Source organism: Hakea prostrata, chromosome 5 (genome assembly GCF_041222555.1).
Source record: "Hakea prostrata isolate BN-2017 chromosome 5, UWA_Hpros_2, whole genome shotgun sequence".
Taxonomy (NCBI): Eukaryota; Viridiplantae; Streptophyta; class Magnoliopsida; order Proteales; family Proteaceae; genus Hakea; species Hakea prostrata.
This window is the reverse complement of record NC_142604.1, coordinates 14013423-14037859: the sequence shown is the minus strand read 5'-3', so window position 1 is coordinate 14037859 and position 24437 is coordinate 14013423. Positions and strand designations below refer to the sequence as shown.

Genomic DNA, 24437 nt, shown 5'->3' with positions numbered 1-24437 from the left:
AGTTACTAAAGAAACATACTCCATAGTTGGCAATAATGCACAATGCTTTGAAATTAGACGGAAAATCAATCAGTTACAGCAGAAGGACCTTCCTCTTTCTCAGTAATATAACACTCTTTGGGGATATTACCAGACTTTAGATTTCTATGGGAAGTTTACATCGAAGAATGTTGAAGATGCTATTGCCTATCAACAATGGGAAGATAAACAGAGAGTTTAAGATTTTTCGGCAGGATTGAATATAGAATTTGATCAAATTCGCGCACAGATCCTTTCTAGAGAGCTTTTCCCTTCTCTGGCTCAAGCCTATGCCATGGTAGATACCAAAGACAGTCGAAGGACAGCTATGGTACACACTCAAACATCTGATAAATCTGCATTGGTGGCTGGTTATGGCAATAATAAATATAGTTCTGGTAATTTCCACCCTCCAATAAAGTGTGAGTATTGTGGAAAAGAGCTTCATACAAAGGACAAGTGTTGGAAGTTGCATGGACGTCCAACAAATTCCTGTGGAGGAGGTAGAAATGGAATCAAGGGCAACAATCAAACATCTACAAATCAAGCCAGTTCTGACACCCTGAGTACTCCAACACCTCTTTCCTCATATGAGCTCCAGCACCTTCGCCAGTTGATGTCTAGACTTGACTCATCTTCTCCAGTACCGACTTCTAGTACGAGTATAGCCTCTGTCATTGTTCCCTCTGTTGATCCACAATTCCCCACAGGTATTTTTGGTTGTCATAATGTCAATTCGACTTATCCCTCCTGGGTAATCGACTCTAGGGCAACCGACAATATGACAGACCCATCTACTTTGTTTCATACTTATTCATCTGTCTCTATTGCTTAAGATGTTCGAACAGCTGATGGGTCTCTCTCCCCTATCTCTGGGAAATGATCTATTATCTGGTCACCTTCTCTTACCTTATCTAATGCCATGCATGTTCCTAAGTTTTTTACTAATCTTTTATCTATTAGTAGCCTTACTCGTGATCTGAATTGCAAAATAACTTTCTTTCCTTCTCATTGTGTGTTTCAGGACCTGGAAACGAGGCTTATGATTGGCAGTGGTAGACAGAAAGGGGGGCTCTACTTAATGGATGGGTCCCCATCAGCTCTTTCTACGGTCTCTAGTTCCACCTCTCCTGCACTTTTTACCTTATTATAGTGGCATAGTCGTCTTGGCCACGTTCTTTTACCTATTTTGTCCAAATTATTTCCTGATCTGATTAAAAGGTGTAATTTGAATGATTTTTATTGTGAGGCATGTATTTTGGCCAAACAGACCAGGCACGTTTACCCTGTTTCAAATAATCGTGGTAAAATTCCTTTTTCAATCATTCACTCTGATGTGTGGGGTCCTTCTCGAACCGTGTCTGTATCTGGTCATAGATGGTTTGTTACCTTTATTGATTGTTGTACTAGGACCACATGGGTTTACTTCACCAAAAAAGTGCCGTTTTCTAGTGCTTTCAAAATTTTCATAAATGATTAGGACTCAGTTTAGGACGACAGTCAAAATCCTTCGTACGGATAACGGAACTGAGTACTTGGGTGGCTCATTCCATTCCTACTTAGCAAACCATGGCATCATACACACAAACTAGTTGCGTCGCCACTCCACCTCAAAATGGGGTTGCTGAACGCAAGAATAGACATCTACTTAAGGTAGCACATTCCCTCATATTTTCTTTGCATGTGCCTCTTCGGTTTTGGGGTGAAGCCATTCTTACTGCGGCATATCTAATTAACCGAATGCCTTCCCGAGTCTTAGACCAACGCTGTCCCTTTGAAGTTCTTTTAGAGACAGCAGTCTTTACAGTCTCACCTAAGGTTTTTGGATGTGTTGCCTTTGTCCGGAACCACCATGTTCATGGAAAGTTAGATCCTCTTGGGTTAAAGTGCATTTTCTTGAGTTATCCACTTACACAGAAGGGGTATAAGTGTTATCATCCTAGTTCTCGTCGCTTTTTCATCTCTATGGATGTTGTGTTCCAAGAAGAAATTCCTCATTTTTCCCCTACACCTCTTCAGGGGGAGAGTTTTAGTGCAGAGGTTCCAGTATTGATTCCTCCTTCCGATATTTCTCCTGAGATTCCTGCAGATGATCCTCCTTTGGAAGATGGAATGACCGGACAGGATCAGCTGGTGGATGATATATAGGGGGAGACTAAACCTCTGAAGACCTATCAAAAAAAGCAACAAGTGACCCCTTCCGAACCAAGCCAGTCAATAGCTTTGGTTCCTGGCCCTGAACAATCCGTTCCTTCAGGTGAGTCTGTCTTTGACCCTTCTTCTAATCCTACTTTGGACTTACTAATTGCATTAAGAAAGCAACCTCGAACTTGCACCAAACATCTTATTTCCAACTATGTTTCATATCAGTCTCTATCTCCAGAATTTCAAAGTTTTTTTTCCTCTTTGTCCTCTACTTCTATTCCTAACACTTGGTAGGAGGCATTATCTCACTCAAACTAGAGAGAAGTTGTGCATGAGGAAATGCAAGCTCTGGAAAAAAAAAACAAAACGTGGGACTTGGTGACTTTGCCCATAGGAAAGCAGACTGTTGGGTGCAAATGGGTGTTTGTGGTCAAGTACAAGGTAGATGGGACTATTAAAATGTACAAGGCAAGATTGGTGGCCAAAGGTTTCACTCAGACTTATGGCGTTGACTACCAGGAGACATTTGCCCCTGTTGCCAAGATGAACACAGTTTGCACTATTATTTCATGTGCAATTAATAAAGGGTGGAGTTTACAACAATTAGATATGAAGAATGCCTTTTTGCATGGAGAACTCCAAGAAGAGGTATATATGGATATACCACCTAGGTATTCTACTACAGAGACTTGTAGAAAAGTGTGCAAGTTAAAGAGGGCTTTATATGGGTTGAAGCAATCTCCAAGAGCGTGGTTTGGAAGGTTCCATAAGGCAATGATATCTAATGGCTACAAGCAGAGCAATGCAAACTACACTTTGAAAATTAAAAGAGATGGTTGCCACACTACTATACTTTTAGTATATGTTGATGATATTGTGATCACAGGCAATAGTGAGGATGAGATTTTAGCATTAAAGACTTTTTTGGGAATTGAATTTAAGATCAAAGATATGGGAAAACTAAGATATTTCCTAGGTTTAGAGTTGGCATATTCTACTAGCGGTGTATCTTTATCCCAGAGGAAGTATACATTGGATCTTCTTGAGGAAACTAGAATCCTAGGATGTAAGCCTGCTGAGACTCCTATTGAACCTAACCTACACTTGAAGGCAAAGGAAAGAGAACCAGATGACAAGATAAGGTATCAAAAATTAGTGAGAAAGTTGATTATCTATCTCACACTAGACCTGACATCACATTTGCAATTAGTCTTGTTAGCCAGTATATGCATGATCCCTATTCCTCACATTTTGATGCAGTATATCGGATCTTGAGATACTTGAAGACTACTCCAGGAAAAGGAATTTTAATTTCAGCTCATGGACATTTGAAGATTGAGACATATACAGATGCAGACTGGGCAGGATGTCCAGATGATAGGAGGTCTACCTCTGGGTATTGTGTATATGTGGGAAGTAACCTTCTGACTTGGAGAAACAAGAAACAGGTTGTGGTTGCACGGTCCTATGCCGAGGCGGAGTTTAGAGCGATTGCTCAAGGCATTTGTGAGGTACTATGGCTTAAAGGGCTGCTTCAAGAGGTTGGGACAGATTTGGAGGTTCCTATACAGTTATACTCAGATAGTAAGTCAACAATTAGCATAGCTCATAACCCAGTACAGCATGATAGGACTAAGCATGTGGAGATTAACAGACATTTCATCAAAGAGAAGGTTGAGGCTAGGCTGATCCATATCACCTTTGTTACTTCAAACGAGCAACGGGCTGATGTGCTCACAAAGAGCTTGAGCACAAAGATATTCAATTACATTATGAGCAAGTTAGGCATGATAAATATCTATGCTCAAACTTGAAGGGGGAGTGTTGAAAACATGGACTGATGTTTTCTAATTAGAATAGGATTATGTTTCCTAATAAGTCTAGAGTTTTATTTCTATTTGTTTTATATTTCCTTTTCCTACTTAGTATAGGACTTAACTAGGTTATAACTATAAATACCATATTGGGGTCTTGTGAATAATATACTTTAGAGGAGCAATTCCTCACATTACAACAATTGGTTAAGGCCATTTTCCCCCCGGTTAAAGGGGGGTGTATTTTGTGATATAGTGTGCTATTGATGAAACCATGGATTTAGGGTTTGGCATAAGTTGTAATTTCCCTAGAATGTGGCTGCTCAGGAATTTCCAGCAAGGGTTAGAGGGATTTTCTAGGGTTTCTTCAATAATCCAAGCCTGCTGGAGAAGAATTTCAGATCTGAACTCTTAGGATAATGAAGCTCAAATTTGAAATTGTCTCAAACTCAGATTTAGGGTTAGGGCTGTTTCGGCTAGGGGTAGGGTTTGGGGAATGGTTGCTGTCCTGCCGTTTAGAACTAAGGTTGTTACTATAGTGTTTTAGAGAAGGTAGAGGTCGACATAGTCAAGTAAGAGGGCTTAGGGTGTTCCTGGAACTTTTCAAAATTCTGCAAATTCTACTTGAAGAAGATGAAGTCCAGAAATTCTAAAAACCAGAATTTAGGGTTGCTTTGAGGAAACTAGTATTAGGACTTGGTTCTACAGGCCTATGCAATTCTTATGAGGGTAGAAGGGTGGGTTTAGGGGCTGAGAATCGGGGAACCCTAAAGGGATTAGGATTTGGTGCCGCAAGGAAGGAGGAGGAGGGGGGAGGGTCTCTAGGGTTTGAGGAAGAGGTTGGTGTTGCAGGGGATTGAAGAGGAAGGGGCTGGAGGGAGTTGCGATGGGTTGGGTGGTCTAGGTCAGACAAGAGGGGGAAGGAGCCGGGAAGAGTGTGCAAGGAAGGAGAGGTAGGGTAGGGCTTGCATGGGGTAGAGGAAGGTGAGGGAAGGGGCTGTGACTTACTTGGGATTGCTGGATCTTGAAGAATGCTGCTGGACTTGATGATTGAGGCTTTAGAACTTGATTGTAGGCTTGCTTGAATGCTGGGATGAAGTTAGGAGCTCTCAAAAATGACAACCGCAGGTTCCCCTTCTTAGGAACCTAGCCACACTAAGGCAATTCCTCAAGCAAATTCTTAATTCATCGAATCTGAAAGATAACTTACATGAAGAGGCTATTTATAGCCTGAAAATAAAACTATAACTCAAACTAGCATCTCCTTAACTGATGAGATCCAATTACAGCTCAAATTGGACTCTTATCAACACTTTAGAAAAGGAATCAAATTACTAAGAGATTTCAACCCTTACATTGGAATCTCACTAACACACTTTAAATTATCCTTTTAAGGCACATGCTAGCTAGATAACTTAAGACTAAAACGAATAACTCAACTCAAAATAGAATGCTCCAAGCAAACCTGAACAAACTCAAAACTACCAAACTGGACTCAACTAAAATTCTGAAAATTTCTAATAATAATTCTAGAAATAAAATACGATAAAATAAGGGCCCCCCATAGAGGATTCGGCCTGCCTATGGAGGCTTTTTGGATCCTTCCTGGGGGCCCAACTTAGGGTTTTGGACGGGGGTCCCTGTGTTCAAATCACCTTGTATCTAGCATAGCCTCAAATAGAGCTGATTGGAAAGCAATCCATGTAGCCGACCCCATCTAGATGGGACAACGCTTGATGATGATGATGATGATGAATCTCGTATGGACTGATTAGGTTTGGTTTTAAGGTAAAAATGGTTTGGGTTCAAGGGGTTTCAAAGATGTGCTCAAAGTTAGGAAATATGAGCTGATTTCCTTGAGATGGATTTGGGGGGCTTTTGTGTTTCCTGTTTGGGCTGAAACGTGGATAAATTCTATGTAAGAATACATAGGAGATGCTCCCAAGTTTGATTGAATTCTAATGGTTAACTTTTAAGATATTGAACTACTTGATTTCAGGGTTTTAATATAGGGTTTCAAATCAGGAACTGAGATTTCTAGGGTTTGGCTGGTCAGAAGGTGATGGAACTTCAAAGCTAATAGGATAGTGGAGCTTATGTAGTTCAAAGCTGAGGTGAAGTGATGGCCAGTTTGGGCAAAGAAGGGACTGAATGGGGTATGAAGTATAAACACAAATTACAGTGGAAGAGAGGATGGGATGGGGAAATGCAGGCTGCCACTTACATAGATGGGGAAACCTTGTCTTGAACTATGGAACAGCTTGGATGGAGTGTGAAGGCTGAAATCGACAGCTAGTTAAGGTCTTGCTTGACTTCACAAAGAATCTCCCATCAAACAGCTTCACTTCACAAACCAAAGGGCAGAGAACACCAGTCAAACCAAGGACAGTAAAGAGAATCCAAGAATAGGCAGCAAATCTGATAATTTCATTCAAATAATCAAGCGTTCTATTCCATCAATGGAGGACGGCATAGTCATACACTTAACAGTCCTAAGGAAAATAGGACCAGGAGTTGGACTTTAACTGAAGAAACAACTTAAAATGAGATTGAGTTTCATATTCTAATCCTTCCTTACATGGACTCCCCTTCATGGGCTGCGAATCACATTTTTAAGGAAATGGAAACTGAAATAGAAAAAGACTAGATTGTCCTATCATGGCGGGCAGAATTAGTAGACTGCCCTTAGCCAGCTGAAATTATGACTCAAAATAAAATAATAATATAAATTAAATAAAATAAAAGAGCCTAAAACTACGTATGGGCCTCGTCGAACCCATTAGTGTGGTGTTAGTGTGTTACACTGCTGGCAGCAAGCCTAGGATTTGTCTTGGACCTCGGCCTTACACTTGGTATAGGTCTTTGGAAGTTGGAACTACATCAGCAAACTTCCATTCATAGTTGTCAAGAGCGACAAGGTGAGGCGAGGCAATAGATGGCAACGAAAACCAAACTGACAACAAGCAAGGTGACAAGGCGACACCAAGATGCCTTGACCCAAAAAAGGGCCAGGACATTTGGGCAACACCTTGACAACTACGCTTCCATTCAATTAAGAAATTGTCACTATCTAGTTCAATTGAGTTGGTATGTTATTTAGGTGGGGTCCATTGCAATCCAGGACTAGTTTCTGGAAACCAGCATAAAGATCCTAATATCTAGGATCTGAAGCTAATACGTGATGGAGGGAACGATGAGGGAACAAATCCGATCTGCTGTCCCAATAAATTAAGGAAGGTGAAATGAAGGAACCTATTGAAGAAATAGAGACAACATAAGACCTACAAAAGGAATTGACAAGACGTAAGAAAGAAGAACAGATACTACACTTGATCTTAGCCAAAAGACCGAGAAAGGTATACGTAAGAAAGAAGAAGAAAAAATGTTTTCCCAAACTGAGAAAGAGAGGAGGCCAGCTTGCAAAAAAACAAGGAGAAAGCAAGTAAGCCGCACAACACAAGTACCAAACAATTTAAAATAATAATTTCTGTGGATTCCCTTAAACCCTCACTTTTTATAATTTGATCAATAAAACTCAAAAACTGAGTCCCAATGGAAACTAATACTAAAATCTGTCCCAAATTCAAAATGAGCTTGAAGTTTTTTCTCTAGTACTCGTCAAATAAACACTCTTAAGGACTCTACCATAAGCTTGTAGGTCAATAAAGACCATATGAAGATCAATTTTACACTTTCTACCTTTCCATAAGTCTCTTAATATAACAAATAGCTTTCATTATAGATCTTCCTGGCATAAAACCAAATTTGTTCTCGTAATAGTGATTTCTTGTCTTAAACAGGTTTCAATTACCCTCTCCTACAATTTCATAGTACGACTCATACACTTTATGCCTATATAATTATTATAGCTTTGAATATCTTCTTTATTTTTGTAAGCTTCTCCTCGATTCATCTGGAATTTTCCTCATGCTTATAATCTTATCAAACAATTCGGTTAGCCAAGATAGCCCATGGTTCCTAAGCTCTTCCATACTCCTATTGGGATTTCATCCCGACCTTGTGCCTTACCTACATACATCCTCCTTATAAGTTCTTTTACTTCAGACATTGTAATTCTCCATATATATGTTAGAAAATTGGCATTATGGTGAATGGTGCAATCATTCGAGTCACAAATACTTGAAGCATATCTGTTTAGTAAGCTAGAGAAATAAACTTCTCATCTCTCCTTGATATATTCATCACGTACTATACTTTACCATCTTCATTTTTAATACATATAACATGGTCTAGATCTCTACTCTTCCTATCCCTTATTTTAGCTTTCTTATAAATATTTTTTTTACCCTTCCTTTGTATGCAGCTTATTAGATAAATCTTCATACTTCTTCTACTTTGCTTTTCCCACAATTTTCTTACCTTTGTTTCTTTGCTCTAATACTTTTTATGTAAAATCATCACTGATCAGACTTCTTTCCTTAAGAATAATCTAGGACTAGGTAATATATGTATTTGGCGTATGATTCCATGATGCTGCGTTTGTTTGCAAAGGTGGGGTGGGGAAAAAAGCATGTGGGCCCCATGTGTAATGGGGTGAGGGAGAAGGAAAGTAAAGAAAGGAATTTTGTGAAAAAGTGATAATTGTGGGTCCCACTTTTTTACTTTTTCACACTTTTCCACAAAGTCCCACACATTTTGTGGGGTTTTGAAAAGGCTTGGGGTGGGAAAGTTTGTTTGCCACCTCACCAGACAAGTTTCCTTAATTTAAGGAAACTTGTTAGTAACTTTCCCACCCCAAGCAACCAAACAAACTACACTTTTAGGATTTACAGGAAACGTTTGCTTTTTCAAGAATTTTCCCAACCCACCTTTATTCTAGCAAACAAATGCAACCTGAGTTAATTTTATACTTGGCCAATTTGATGGGCCTAAAATATGGGTCGAAAGTAGGAAAACGGGATTCCTTCATTGGTTTAGTTTGATTCCAGTTTTGAATCTATTTCCTTTTTAGCACAGGAGCCTATTTTAGAGTCAATTCCTAATCTTCAGTCCTAATTTAAGTTTGAAACTATGCCAGTTAATGTGGCTATAAATATATAAGCAATTGCTCAAGTGAGCCGTGATTTGATGAAGTGAATTTTTAAGGTTTTTTATGTTGCTGCCGGTAAGGTGGAATGATATAGCATTCCCCCCCCCCCCAAGCCCCAAAAAAAAACTCTCACATGCAATTTGTTCTCCTTCTTGTCACTTGAATTTCCTACAAGATCAAATCTTCTTATCAACAATTCAATTTGCTGTTCTTTTCTAAAACTGTAAGTTGAATCATCCCCATCCCGAGTTCTTCTAACCTTTTAAACTCCCCAACCCTACATTCCCCTTTTCATTTCCTTAAACCCTAGCCATTAGAACATGCCTCCAGCCCAAATTGACCATTAGAATCTATTAGAAATCCTTCCAATAGCCTATACCTATCATTAACTTCTCCTTTCACATCATTTTTTCTATTTTTCTTGAATTTTCTTGACCCAAAATTCAAGGTCAGATCTACACCAGTCTAACCTTTAGATACATTCCAAATTTTAGGAATATCCCCCCCCCCCCCCCCCAAAAAAAAACCCTAGTGACCTTTGATCCTAATTTCAGTCCTAACAGACCAACCAAACTCTAGATCTGTCCATCCTTGTTATTATCACTCTATGTCCCCTCCAAAATCAAGAAACCCAATATCTCATAATCCACCCATCCAAAATCATTGAAATAATCTCATCAATTTTCATCTCATTCCCACAGATTTTCATCCCATCTCAGGGAATTTATCAACCACCTATGGTATGGGCTAAGTATCCTTGATACCCTAAATATCCTTCCATTTTTAACCATCAATTTCCCATCAAGCAATCCAAACCCCAACTAGGGAATTAGAGCACAATTATTAGGAGTAGATTAGGGAAAAAGCACCCATAGACCCTAACCAAAACCCAAGTTTTGGGCCTAGTATTCAAGTCTAGCCACAAAGACCCTAGAAGCTACAATTGTATGCAATCATTTCAACTCTTGTTAGGTTTGGTAAACGTAATCCTAAAAATATCAAAGTATCGTATCATGCAGGGGTGTTAAAAAAACTCTATTGGCTCGGCCCAACCCATTCTTAGCCCCATTTTTTAAACTTGAAGGGTGGGCTTGGGTAATCAACCCTGACAGAGTCAGGTCAGGTTCAGGTTTAGCCCTCGGCCAACCAGCCCTAGCCCAATTAACCCTATGTTAGTGTAATAAGCAAGGCTGCATCATGTTTGTGAGTTCTCTTATCCTTAGTCCTTTGCCATGTCTTAAAGCTAGCTTTCTTATTCTTAATGGCTGCTTAAACCTCATCATCCATCACCAAATCTCTCTATAAGAATGGTACTTCTTTTTTGATTCACATAAAACATCTTTAACCACTTTCCTAATACATGTAATCATCTCACTCCACATTGTATTAATATCCCCGTCAAATTCCCACTTTCTTTGTTTCACTACTCCGTTAATGAAAGAGTTCAAGCAATTTCCTTTCAAGCTTCACCATTTTATCCTAGGATAGTTACCTCACACCTTCTATGAGTTTGTGGAGTGCGGTACACATCCAAGACCACAAATCCATGTTGTGCAGTTAAACTTTCTCCTAGTATCACTTTCCAGTCCTCGCATAACGATCAGTCCGACCTTCTAGTTAGGAGAAATCTAGTTGGCTTCCAATAGGTAAATGGCATAAGTCCCCAAAAAAAAAAGAGTACTAGAATGAGAGAGATAGGTGTCAATGCCTATGCAAAAAGGGGGTGCTCCTCCATATCAAATCTTAAGTTCTTATTCGGAACTTGTTTGGATAATATATCTTCTATTTTCTGTTTCTTGGCACTTCAAGGGCAATTTAGTCAAATATCTGAATCAGAATTTCTCTTCGACCACAGCTGCATGGTTTTTATCTATTGCAGATCATGCTGCTGATGCCAAATTTGTGCACGTTGGTGACATGAAAGGAGTTGATTGAATCTTGATGCCGTTGAAGCAGGTTATCGAGATGGATTGCAGTTTTGAGTCTTCAAAATGCAAAGCATCGAAGAGAACATCATGTTGCGGAGTTCTCTCCAAGCTGTGGTTATTAGCTGAAAAACTATGTCATACCTAAGATCGTTTCCTTTCATTATTTTCATAATCTCTAGTTATTACCTACGAATTAACATTGAAGGTTTTGTTTAAATTTTCCTATTTCCTATTCAAAAAGAAGAATAAATCATTAAAAAAAGGGCAAATATCACCCAAGCATACAACAACAACAATAAGAAACAATAAGAAAATAAAAATAAAACCAGGATGACTGTAAGGACAGGATCCTAAATGCATAAGCCATCCAAGGACTTAGTTTTGCTAACTTGTCAAACAACTTTACATGTAGAGTTCACCATACAGATGAGCTATAGAGCCTTCAGAAAAATGAAGCATGAATGGTAGAAGGCACTAACCTGAGTAAGAAGCTCCCATGCCCACTGAATTGCTTCCTTTTTGAAATAATCTCCAAAAGACCAGTTTCCAAGCATCTCAAAGAAGGTATGGTGGTACGTGTCTTTCCCAACATCATCAAGATCATTGTGCTTCCCCCCAGCTCTAATGCATTTTTGGGTGTTACAAGCACGACTGAGTTTACTCAACGAAGTGTTAGGATCAACAGTTCCTAAGAAAATTGGCTTGAATTGGTTCATTCCTGCACAAAGGGAACAGATCAGTCATCAAATACTGATCTATAATGATACAAGTAGACAGCAATTCTTCTTCCCAGCCCCTCCCCAAAAGCAGTCAAGCTAAGCACCAATTCTTAATACATTTCTCTTTCTTTATAATAAAGTGCAAGCCTTACCCATAACAACATCCTTGAAAGTACTAGAATGAGAGAGACAGGTGTCAAAGCCTGAGCAAAAAGGGGGTGCCAGTTCATGGAACCCCTTGTGTCATGTTTCAAATGAACAAAGCCATAACATACTACGTCGACCCAGACATTTAGGATTTGAATACTATCTATTACTCTGTTGTTTTTTTTTTCATTAATTTGAGTGATAAAATTGTGGGAATATGATTTTATTATTCAAAGGAATTTCAATATCTTGTCCTAAAGTTCTATGCATAATTTCAACTTCTTTTCCTGCAAAATTAGACGAAAGAAAGACATTGGCAAGTAATAGACTCATTAGGAGGAAGTAATGGCAAAAAAGGTTCATCTTAAAACAAACACTTTTAAAAGGAAAACCAGAAAAAGAAGAGAAAAAAAAGGAGCAAAAAATCCTCTTGGCTGCACTTGATTTAATTGTAAAGTTAACCAACAAAAGAATACTAATTGTGATGCACAAACTAGACTTCATTCCATACACAGAACACTTGTAAAAGAAAAACCAAATAAGCTTTCAAGGGAATATCTTAACTCACTTCAACGTCAAGACACAACCATTATAACTTCATGGCTAAACTATGCAATCACAATCACTTCATTTCACACAGGTTATATCAATATTTGTACCATTATCAAATCACTGTTATCTCATATTATTCCTATACAACTCTAGAGCCAATAAATCCAGCAAAACCAACATGACAAAGAAGTCTAAATGCATCGGTTGATCAACTACCCATGAACCTATAGAACTGATCAAGTTTTATTCCCAAAACTTACAAGTTTATATTTTCGTTTCCCAATAAAATTAATACAAATTAATGCTGAACCAGAAGAAAAAAATTAACTTAACCATAGAAAATTTGGCTAGAGAATAGAACAAGAAAATCACATGGAATAAAATCTAGAATGTGGAACTAACACAACAGAATATAAAACTGGACCCAGGAAGGGAATAAATACAACAGAAGATATAAATTTGAAATAAAGGAGGAATCTAACTTTTTTCCATAAAAAGCACCACTAGTTATCAGGCTACAGTGGAATTCTAACATCATAAGTAAGCAACTATATTCTTTTAGGCCCCACTAAAGTAGTAAATTACAATAAAAACACCAATACTAATTTCTTCTAAATAAGCCTACTTCTGTAATTTATCATTTCATCTGCGTTAACAAGCAGCAAGCTTCAAAAGTACAAGCATAATATCCATCAATTAGTACATTCTTCATAAACAAATGTGTGAATCAAGATTCAGAAAATCAAAATAATCAGTTCAACCAACAAAACACGAACTTCAAAATCTAAGCGACTAAACATTTAAAAAAGATATAATTTTTTTTGTCTAAACGGGTAATTCTCAATGCTAAATCCATTCAATCCAGCCAACAAAACACATAAACAATAAAATTAAATTAAAATTTTTTTAAAAAATGAGAGAGACTCAGAACACCGAAATATTCAATTCAACCAACAAAACACAATAAAAAAATGACACAAGCACGAATTTTGAACAGGAAACTCCAGCAGTTGTGGGGGGAGAGACGAACCAGCATTAGCGAACAGGAGAGTGGGATCGTTGACGGGGACAACAGGGCTGGATTTCCAGTAGACGTGTTGCTTCCCTTCAAAGAACTTAACGAAAGTGTCCCTAACTTTATTAGCAGGCCATTCTGACGTCTGCTTCTCTTGTTCAACTCCCGTCATGGCGGAGGTTAAGGACGATGATGGCAAATCAGATATTCCGCAGGAACTGGTTGCAGAAAGAAATCTAATCCTAAAGGGACAAACGAGTGATGGAAGAGAAGAAGGAGGAGAAGTTGCTGCAGCGACTACCACCAAACCAGTAGCCCTACTACTCCCATGCCCCATCCACGAAGAAAATGTTGAATTTCATCGGGCCAGAGAAAGCAATTTCTTTCTCTGTAAGCTTCAATGGTGTGAAGGGGAGCAGAAGAAATGGCCTGTTTGTTCTTCTATCGATTGGTTTTCAGCAGATTGGGCCGCCTCTCCTTGATCGAACAGTGGCGAAGGATGCCTAAAAATGCATCGATGCCAGCAGCTAGCTACAGCTGGATGCCAACGGTCCGGATTTAGCCACGTCCATAAAATATAATCGGACGATGCAAATAAAATGGAGGGGTTTATTTGTAATTACGATTTTCTCGTTTTACATTCGAAGGTTCAATATTTTAAAAAATTTACAAACCAAAACCCCAAATTTTCCGACTTTAATCCCTTTTTTTTTTTTTTTTTTTTTGGTAAAACTTTAATCCCCTATTTCGCAAGTTGGTGATTCGCATTTCTGGTTCGATTCTTCGAAAATCGACGATGGTTTTTGGGGTTGAAGTCTGATTAAAGAAGGGTCTTTAGATTTTCTAGTAATGGCTGACTTGTTTGGATCACAACATTTTTCTGTTTTTTTCACACACATAGTTCATATTTGAGAACTTCCGTGAAACTTATATTTCATCCTTATCATCGTGTTCCTTCTATTCGAATCTAGATTTTCTTTAGTGTTGTTTTCGGAAGGTTTCTTTTTATGGGCATAACTAGTATTATAAAACAACCTCAATAGGAAAAATTGTTGAATGATTTTATATAAGAGAATCTTCGTACCAAAAAAAAGATTTTATATAAGAGAACCTCAAATATATAGATAGTATATATCCCATGTTGTTAGGTAACTATAAACAATAAAGAAAATATATAAAACGTGAAAATACATTACATAGAAATGTTTGCTTGGAAATACAATATGGAAATGATTTAATAGAGAAACCAATGAAGCCAAATTAAGATATTGATGAAATGGAAGGATTAGATGATACGGAAAAAATTCGAATAGAATAAATGATGAATGAAAAGAAATCAAATGAAATGAACAAACAATATGAAAATAATTCAAATTAGAGACTATTAGGAAAATAATGAAAAATCATCCTTATCGCATATAATAACTAGTTTTAGATGAGAGGAATGCCCTTTAGTTTGCAAGGGCAGCGGGTGTTAAAAGTTGCAGAGCTTTAAGATTTTTTGTATTCAATTTCTTCAGCGCTAGGGAGTAAGTGGAAGGAAAAAAGCAGGGCAATGAACCAACCCTTGTACTACATCGACCTCAACGTTGTCTTCTTAGTTGAGTGGAGGCGTCACTATAAGAAATACAATATTTAAAGTTGAATGGGTTCTCCCTTTGAATTTCTGGATAACTTTAGGGGCGGTGGAGATACGCAACGCCACAGGACAAAAAAGGGGGGGCAGGCCCGATCGCGGTGGAGCAGGCTTTTCCGGCCCCCCTTCGCCCCTTAATGTAATTATCTGGATTTTTCCGGGATCAGTCGGTGTCTGTTCTGGCCCTTAGGTAGAGATTTAATGTAATTATTTGTTTTTTTTTTTTTTTGGCAGGAATTAGAAAGGAAAAGAAGAGAGGAAGAAGAAAGTGGGAGAAATTAAAAAGCCTAAATTGAGTTCATTTGACTCGAGTGAACACCATGGAGTTCTTTTTGTAAATTTTAAAAGATTAGATGAAATTTTGTAAAAAAAAAAAAAAATTATAATTACACTTAAATCCAGATGTTGCTGATGTAGCGAGAACTTAGCAGTCTCTGCTGCAAATAAAAATCCTGATATTTCCTTCTTTCCATCCTTCTTTTTATATTTGTTTTTTTGTAAAAAGAATGGTTATATTATATCATAAGATAATAAAGTTTAAAGTTACATGTTGTAATAAGGGTACCCGTAGCATCATTCTATGTAAGAGTACAAAGATGATCAAGGAGAGAACCAAGCGGTATACAAATTTTCCCGTCCATTCTTAGACATTGGATTCAATAAATCGCCGATTTTATTTTTAACTTGACTTTGCACATCTATACTCCTCATCTCTTTTAATTTCAATTTTTTTGTTACTTTTGATTTCTTGGGGCTAAGTAAGTAGTTTTCATTAAATCGAAATGCAAGTACAAGACTACAAGAACTTTCAATTGAGGAGTCCTGCTCTAGCAAAGAGAGATCTAAGGAGAGGAATTTAGCCAAACAACCTCACTAGACAGAGGGACGGCTTTCCGTGATTGGGAATCAATGAATTTTCTTTTCTTTTTCTTTTTTATAATAAAAGAAAAGATTCTTTTACTGATGGGAGTTGTTACAATTACATTTTATGTTGGAAAAGTTTGTATCTCTCTCATCAAAAATGAGTTGGGGTTAGTTCCAACAGCCAATTTTCTAGAGGTTGAGATCAGATATTACAAATTATGATGTTCTTTGTGCTTTTAAAAAGTTCAGTCATTGGTTGGATCAAATTCAATGGCCATATGTTGTTGTTGTGTATGAACGTGGTTTGGAATTCGTCTTTGCAACACCAAATTTCTTTGATATTTATGCCAAGTCATTTGCCTTATAATTTCTTTGATATTTATGCCAAGTCATTTGCCTTATAATTTCTTTGATATTTATGCCCAAGTCATTTACCTTGTCCAAGCCTTTTATGATGCCTCTCATCATTGCTTCCTTCATTGTCCCTGCCTCTGTTCCTCTGTGCTTATAAAAAGTATTTTTCTATTCCAAAAAAAACCCACCTTTCACGTTATCTTATTTAGAAATTCATTAGGTAGCCCTGCACACAATAAAGTTGGTAAGCAAAAGGATTTTACACAATCACATATGCATTGATTTGTATTATTTATATGAATTTTCTCATTGTTCGTGCTATTTGGAATTAGCTTATGGTAGAGATGTAGGTCGGTTATCTACTTATTTACATTATGCATTACTCTAGCCGGGTTAGGATCCTTATTATTACAGACATTAGAGTTCCTTTCATGCCATAGGAAATAACAAGGTATTATGAAAACAAAAAAGAACAATTTCTTGGATTGTGTATCCAAGTTTGAGTTTAAAAGAAAGCCATTGCAAAGATGGATGATGGAGTTATAGGAAATGAACTCCGTCCGAAATCCTAAAGGTCATGCCGCCCAAATCCTCTTTGTTCACTCACAAGAAAGGAAGAGATACCATTCTGATTCATTAGAAGTACCACAAAGTTTGCATACTGGGTCGATTACGTCCATTTTGAAAGAGCTGTCTTAACAATGAGCTCTGCATTCAATAGACGGTAAAAAAAGTCTTTAAACTTAGGATGAAGTGGTAATTTCCAAAAGAATTTCCACTATCGTAAGTAAATATTATGCGTGTTGTTCTTTAATTTCACCAAGGCTCTTCCTGCTGTTTTAACAGAGAAATCACCATTAGTCAATATTAAAGATAACCAAACATCCGGAGCTAGAGACAGTTGGATAGTGCTTATGATTGTATTTAGAAAGCGAGAATCAGGGGAAGGATTAGAGTTAAGAAGATACTCGTTACTTTGTGATCTTATGTGAGTGATAACATCTTCCACTATTGCTTTAATAGAAAAATATCATGATTAGACTCACCCACATAATGGTTTGCAATGTTTTTTACCCTTGAGTTGAACCAAAAGGAGGTGTTTCTGCCATTCTCTATTTTTCTTATAATCATAGTCTAAAGCATAGGAAGTATACTGCATATATTGTGCATATACTGTTCTAAGTCCAAGATCCTCTTTTCTTCTTTATTTTAGGATAAAAAAGAGTTGAGGCAAGAAAGTATCTTGTTTTTAATAATTTTAGAGCAATTGAGAAATGGATGGTCCATTTTTGCATGAAAATTTTACATTTCCCTTGCAAGCAAATATTCTCCAAGTTTCTTGCTAGCTGAAATGTTCTTCTCTACATAATGAAAGCTTTTCAATTTCATCTATAACAATAACAAACAACAACCACGGTGTATGTGCCACGTAAAATCTCAATGTTGCCTTAAATTGTAGCTATCTTTTGTTATGTCATTATTTCTTGATGTTTATTTTAATATATGAAAGTTCACATTTTTTTTTTTATTTCTTTTTGATGAACAAGTAATTTTGTATATTGAGAATATGAGTATTACATCATATAAGGAACCGTGTTTTGTTCTTGGCTCTAAAAGAATTCAAACTCTGACGTCTTACTTGGAGATGTTGATTTTTTTACAACTAAGCCACCCTTAGGGCTTATGAGCACTCACATTTGATTTGTCATCACAAATGCACTTACATACATGAAAATGACCCTTCATAAAGCTGGCGACCTGCAGTAATCCCATATATTCACAGCATCCTGCACTACTCAAGATAGTAAAGAAAATAAAAGGCCAGGGCTTCGACTCTTAAAAAATTGCAGAGACAATTCAAATGCAAGGCAGAAACAGAATAATTTAGGTGTTGACACACGTGAGTAAGAATGACATACTTGTGCAACAATCCAATGCTTCTCTGGTTTGTCAAAAAGAGTATGTATGTGGGGGTCCAAGTGAAGTTAAAACTGGAACAAAGTACAAAATCCAGAAGCAATTTTGGAGTTTGGGTCATTCAGAAACTCCTCAACATGGCGTAAGAGATGTGAAGGCATTGGGTAAATTTCGTAAGCTAGCACTCACAGACAGACAAGATTTGCCATCGAAAACACGGAGCCAGAGACAACCAAGGAAAGAGAGAGAGAGAGAGAGAGAGAGAGAGGGAGAGGGCTTTGGGGAGAAGAAGACGAAGTTGAGAGTGACGACAGAGTTGTCTTTGTCGAAACCCATTAATCCACTGTACTAGTAAGAGTAGATATAAAATTGGTACCTGAAGGAATCCAATGCTACCCAACCCAACTACTGCACCGATATCATACATCTTTCTGGGTCACTCTGCAGGTGATATATGGCTCTACTATTTGTATCCACATGAGGGTGTACTGCACTTTTCCTTTCCCTCCCCACCGCTTCTTCCAACCACTGCTTGAGGTTGGCGATGAGGTGCAAGTTTAGCTCTGGTGATTCATGCTCGTCGTGGTCTGTCTGGATTAGATACAAGTTAACTCAAGGTCGAATTTTAAACATGGCTCAGTTCAGATCGATCTGTCTTACCACCTTTCTGTTATTTTTGGCAAATAGAAAGCAATAACATGGAATTATAGATTATAATGGTCTGGTTACGATCAAGGTCAAGCATCTGAGGCCAAGGCTTTTAAAAGCTATGCCCAACCAAGCCTACTGTAATATTGGAAGGCTAACTGGCTTAGCTTTGCTGGATGTAGGGTTATTAATCAGTGCTGACCTCTATCTCTTCTTATTATATGTCTTGTTTTAGTATTCTTAAACAGGCATGTTTGTCTCAAGTTGGATTATTTGGCTTCTAAGCTTTAGAATGTGAACACATGTGAATGGAGGTTTTTTCGACCATTGAATAATGGGTTCCAAGTGAAAGTTAATATTGCAACATGGTCTAATCTACCTAAGTGAATCGGTATCAATTTCTCATTTATTTTTTGAGTGACTCCTTTTTTCTTTTCCTTCTGATCTTTTCTAGTCAATTGTGTTATATGTATGATTCGGATGTTGGAATTTTAACTTGAATCTCTAATATTTTGATGACAATCGTTAAAGAGTTGGCACCTTAGCAATGACAAATGCCTTTAGTGAAGAGGTTCGGTTCAATTCTCTCTAACCAAATATGTAATAGCCCCCATCGCCAATACATATAAAGTTCGCTAGTTCCAATTTTATTATATAGTCAGGGGGTACTGTTTTCTCATCGGAATCAATTTAATTAGCATATTTTTGGACTTGTGATTGGACTAAGAAAATTTGGGTGGCGGGGCCTTTGGGATTGAGAACTTAATCTCTTTCTCAAAGCTTTGACTGTAATTTTACGAGTTTGTTTTAACAAACCAAGATTCAGATAAGAATGTGAAACTTTGGCTCTTGTGCCAATCTCCATTATAATGTGAGTTTGTTTGGGGAAAAGACGTGACAATAAGGCCTTCAATAACAAAAACCTCAACTTGATAAGGTGTATTTAATGTCCAAAAATGGATTATAAATCTAAACTTAGGAGGGCATGCAAATTCCATTATGATTTAAATAATTTTCACTCTCCTATTCTAATGTATGCATGGATTTTTATACAAGATTTAAATCTAATTGCATGGAGTGTGGCCTTTTTTGAGAGTGGAGATTTCAAATTCTTAGCTACAGGAAATTTGGACTCGAATAATGCTCTTGAAGGCTTCATGAGAGGCTTAAATTTTGGTGTAGATTTGGGGTACCTAACGAATGAACATATTCAAGAAGTATGGTGCTCGGAGTTGATACTCAATCTCTTGCCAAAACTAAAGCAACCATGTCCATCTAAACTTTTAGATAGTAGTACTAAGACTAGTGACAACAATTTTGTACTTTTAAATCTCTTCCTACTAAAGTGATTAAGTAGTTTTGCAGCAAATTCTCCCTGAAAAACTCAAATACGGAAAAATATTAGGGTATTTGTAAAAACCTAAATGAAGTTTATTCTTTAATACTAAACTTCTTGTTCTCATCAAAAGGATACGCGCATGGGCGGACCGCATTTTGGCCGAAACCCAGCCCATTTATATATGTGAATGGTGAAAGCCCATCTATTTTTAAATCCTTATTTCTCACCGACAAACGATAACAATGCAAAACAGAAAAGTTAAAAGAAAATTATTTGTTTTTTCTTCGGTAGGAGTTTTATTTTTGGCAAATTAATGTTGTAAGGTATATTTTGTTTGGTATAAAAATATGCTCTTAAATATAGGGGATGGAGATATTACATATGTCATTAGCAGGACTCAGGGGTGTCAAATTTTCATCCGGGTTAAAACCGGGAACGGGCTTGGTTAGACTCAACCGATCCTTAAATATGGGCCGATTGGGCTGAGGGTCCTTAGCCAGAGGGGTTTGTGGCCCGAAACCCAGCCCGAGCTCTTTTACATAAATAAAATTAAAATATTAAATGTAATTAAATTTTTTTTTGTATTGTTTAAATGTAATTAATGATCCATGAATTTCGGTGTTTGAAACATTGAGAGTTGAGTGTTAACACGTTTAACGGTTTAAGTTTTAAGTTTTTAATTTTCAAATTTCATTTAGTTTTATTATTTTAAAATTTAAAATTCTTAATTGATAACTCTTAACTCTTAAGTCTTAATCTTAATCGTTAACTTTTTAATTTTCAAATTTTATTTAGTTTTATTATTTTAAAATTTAAAAGTCTTAATTGATAACTCTTAACTCTTACAAATTCAATTTCATTGGGTGAAAATTGTGAGGTTGGTCTACACATGATAGAAAATCTAAATTCTTTATTTTTTGAGGGTGGAGGGTGGTTTGGATCAAGCTATGCCATCACTTATCGTGTGGATCTACTTGGAGTCTTCATCCTCTATCTTTTGTAGTTTTGTGTGTGAGAACTAGGATTTGGATTTGAGGAAAAATAAAAATAAATTTCAATATTGATTTTTAATTTAGTCCAAACCGTTAGCCAAACCGAATCCAAACCATTAGACGCCCGTTAGTCAAACCTATATGAAACCCCTGAGAACCGTTATCTTTAAATGGGATGTGCATTAGGCCGCCCAAGACGCTCCAAACCCACCGTGACCCCTATTGAGTCAAACCCACGACTCTGTGTAAGATAGACTTGTTTTAATTAAATCAGTTCTTGCATCAATTCCTACTTGTGATATGCATTGTTTTAACCTATCTAATTAGGTATGTAAGCAATTAGATTCAATTGCAGGTCACTTTGGAACTCTAATTTCTAATCCTGCACAATTTGATTTGCTGGGATAGACTTTGCTTTAATTTTGCTTTGATTTGTTGGAATAAACTTATGATCGGACGATCAGCGAATCCAATGAAGGAGATTAGAAGGAAACACAAAGGACCACGAAAGAAAGGTATAAATGGTATCAAATCGTATTCGTAAACTAAGTAGACCTTTGGACATCAAAAAAAAAGCCCCCCACCACCGATTGTTTGGGCATCATCAAGCAATCGTTATTTACTATGTGCGATAAAAAAAAGGAGTGAGAAAGGCAAGCCATTAAATCTCTCCAATCAATAAGTCATGCTATGTGTGATTTGGATAGAGAGTGTGGGGGGAAGAAGTTGAGAATGATTGAGAGTGTGCTCTCGAATGAGAAAGAAAAAGAGGAAATCCCAGAGGTTTTAATTTACTTGTGCGTTGATCAATAAATCAAATACTCATATGAAATATGAAAATTATTGTACACAAGAAAGTAATACCCTATCAACGTTGCATACAACTACTTTTTCTACAAAAGAATTTTCATTTTGCATGAAAACCTTACATATTTCTTGCAAGTAAACATTCTCCAAGTTTCTATGTTGAAATTCTTCTTCTCTATATGGTGGGAGCTTTTCAATTTCTTCCATGACAATAACAAACTACAACTATAGTGTATGAACCACGTAAAATCTCAATATCACTTGAATTTTTTCTATCTTTGTTATGTTATTTCTTGAGGTTTATTTTAATATATGAATGCTCACATTATATTTATTATTTTTTGAAACATGTAATTTTGTACATTGGGAATAGGGATTTTACATAAGATAAGACGCGGGCTTTGCCCCGAGTCCCAAAAGGATTTGAACTCTAAAATCTTACTTGGAGATGTTACCTTTTTACTAAATCACCCTTTGGGCTTATGAAGACTCATGTATATTGATTTGTTTTGATGTCACAAATGCATTTATATATATGAACACAGGGCTCAACTTCAGTGTTGCGCATTAAATGTGCAACACTGAGCTGCGTATGGCCATGATCGAACCGAATGGTCGAAATCAAAATCAAGACCACTTATTTTGTTTTTTATTTTTCATTGTTACATACTTACATAGTTACCTGTATGTTTGGTTGAAAAAGTGAAGAATAAATAAATAAATAAAAACATTGAAGATTTTGATGATCTTGACTATTCATTTCATTTCATCTCAGCGTACCAAGCATAGTTCTACGCAATTATTCTACGCATTAATTGCGCAGCTGAAGCTCCTCCATTCATGAAAATGACCTACCCTTGTCCCTTCATAAAGCTGGTGACCTGCAGAGTGCAGTAATCCCCATATATTCACTGCATTCTGCACTGCTCAAGAGTGAAGATAGTAAAGAAAACAGAAGGGCCTTCGATTCTTAGACAAATATTGCAGAGACTATACAAATCCAAGGCAGAAGAATTTAAGCGTTGACACACGTCAGTAAGATTGATACACATACACATACACATACACTGTTGCTGCAACAATCCAATGCTGCTTCTCTGGTTTGTCAAACAGAGTAATTAAGCATGTGCCTTTGTGGCTTTGTGGCTTTGTGGCTTTGTGGCTTTGTGGCTTTGTGTGTGTGGGGGGTCCAAGTGATGAAGTTAAAACTTGAACAAAGTACAAAACCCAGAAGCAGTTTTGGAGTTTGGGTCATTCAGAAACTCCTCCTCCTCAACATGGCGTAAGAGATGATGAGAAGGAATAGGGTAAATAAAGCTTGCACTCACAGTCACAGACAAGATTTGCCAACGAAAACACAGAGCCAGAGACAACGAAGGAGAGAGAGAGAGAAGAAGAAGAAGAAGAAGACGACGAAGTTAGAGTGACGACAGAGTTGTCTCTGTCGAAACCCATTAATCCACTGTACTGGTCAGACTTAATATAAAATTGGTACCTCAAGGAATCCAATGCTACCCACCTCACCTACTGCACCGATAACATATACATCTTTCATCTTTGTGGGTCACTCTGCATGCGCCGGCTCTACTATTGTACGCACATATGGGTGTAGTGCACCGGTGCTTGAGGTTGACGATGAGGCTCAGCATGGATAGAAGTAGAACCCCATGCATGTGGGTAAAGGTGCATGTTAGGAGAATCCTAGGTTGTGATTTTCAAAATTAATATACTACACTGGACTTAATTGTATTTAAGCATCCAAACACGCCCTGGATCACCTCTCTAGTGGTGGGTTCCACTTGTCAATATTAAAAAAATAGTAAAATTGATGGAGAAATCCAAGTAAGACTTATATGCCCCTTATTAATTATGCTTGGTTGAAAACCGTTAGGAGAGCACACATTATTCTCGCATGCTCGTAAGGTGATCTGATCGAACTTGTATCCAAATGCCTTTTATGGAAGTTAGAGGTGGCATCCTTTATCCGTCAAGGTAGAAGATTATAATCGTCTTACATTTACTAACCCACCATAAATAGGAAAATTCCTCATCTCCATGTGGGTAGAGAATCTAGACTCTACCGATGAGCATCGATAAAGTAGATCATAAATACTCAAAGGTGCAGGGTCTCCCCTTCTAAATGTGCGGTGGAGGGATATATATGAGGGGAACACAGATTCTTGAAGAGTGACGGATAGAAGATTGTACTCTTCTCTGTTTTTTTTGGTAAACATCAATCTTATTCAAAGCGGGCAAGGGGGTTGGGGAACATAGCTCCACCAACCACTCACTGGAAGACGACCAATCTTTCGGGCCTGAAACCGAAAGGGCCTTCCTGGCTAAGAGATCTGCAATTACATTAGAACTCTTAGGGATAAAGGCTGGGATACAATGTGTAAAGTTATCCATTAAATAATGTATATCTTGGATCAAAGGCTCCACTACCATGGGGGGTTGAATCTCGTCTTCAAGGTACCTTCCGACGACCAATT

At 37.4% G+C, this 24437-nt stretch overlaps 1 protein-coding gene and 1 pseudogene across 1 annotated transcript in view; both read right to left on the bottom strand.

Annotated features, from left to right (window-relative positions):
• The window catches only part of ALATS (Alanyl-tRNA synthetase), a 42018-nt gene extending 28133 nt beyond the window's left edge, over positions 1-13885 (bottom strand). The window contains exons 1-2 of the mRNA XM_089157098.1: positions 13404-13885; positions 11435-11673 (exon numbers count right to left, since the gene is read on the bottom strand). Coding sequence (XP_089013224.1) covers positions 11435-11673; positions 13404-13725 — 561 coding nt within the window. The 5' untranslated portion in view covers positions 13726-13885. The remainder of the gene's footprint in view (positions 1-11434; positions 11674-13403) is intronic.
• On the bottom strand, positions 7265-7337 carry LOC149015321 (U2 spliceosomal RNA; annotated as a pseudogene).
• Positions 13886-24437: the final 10552 nt, after the last annotated feature.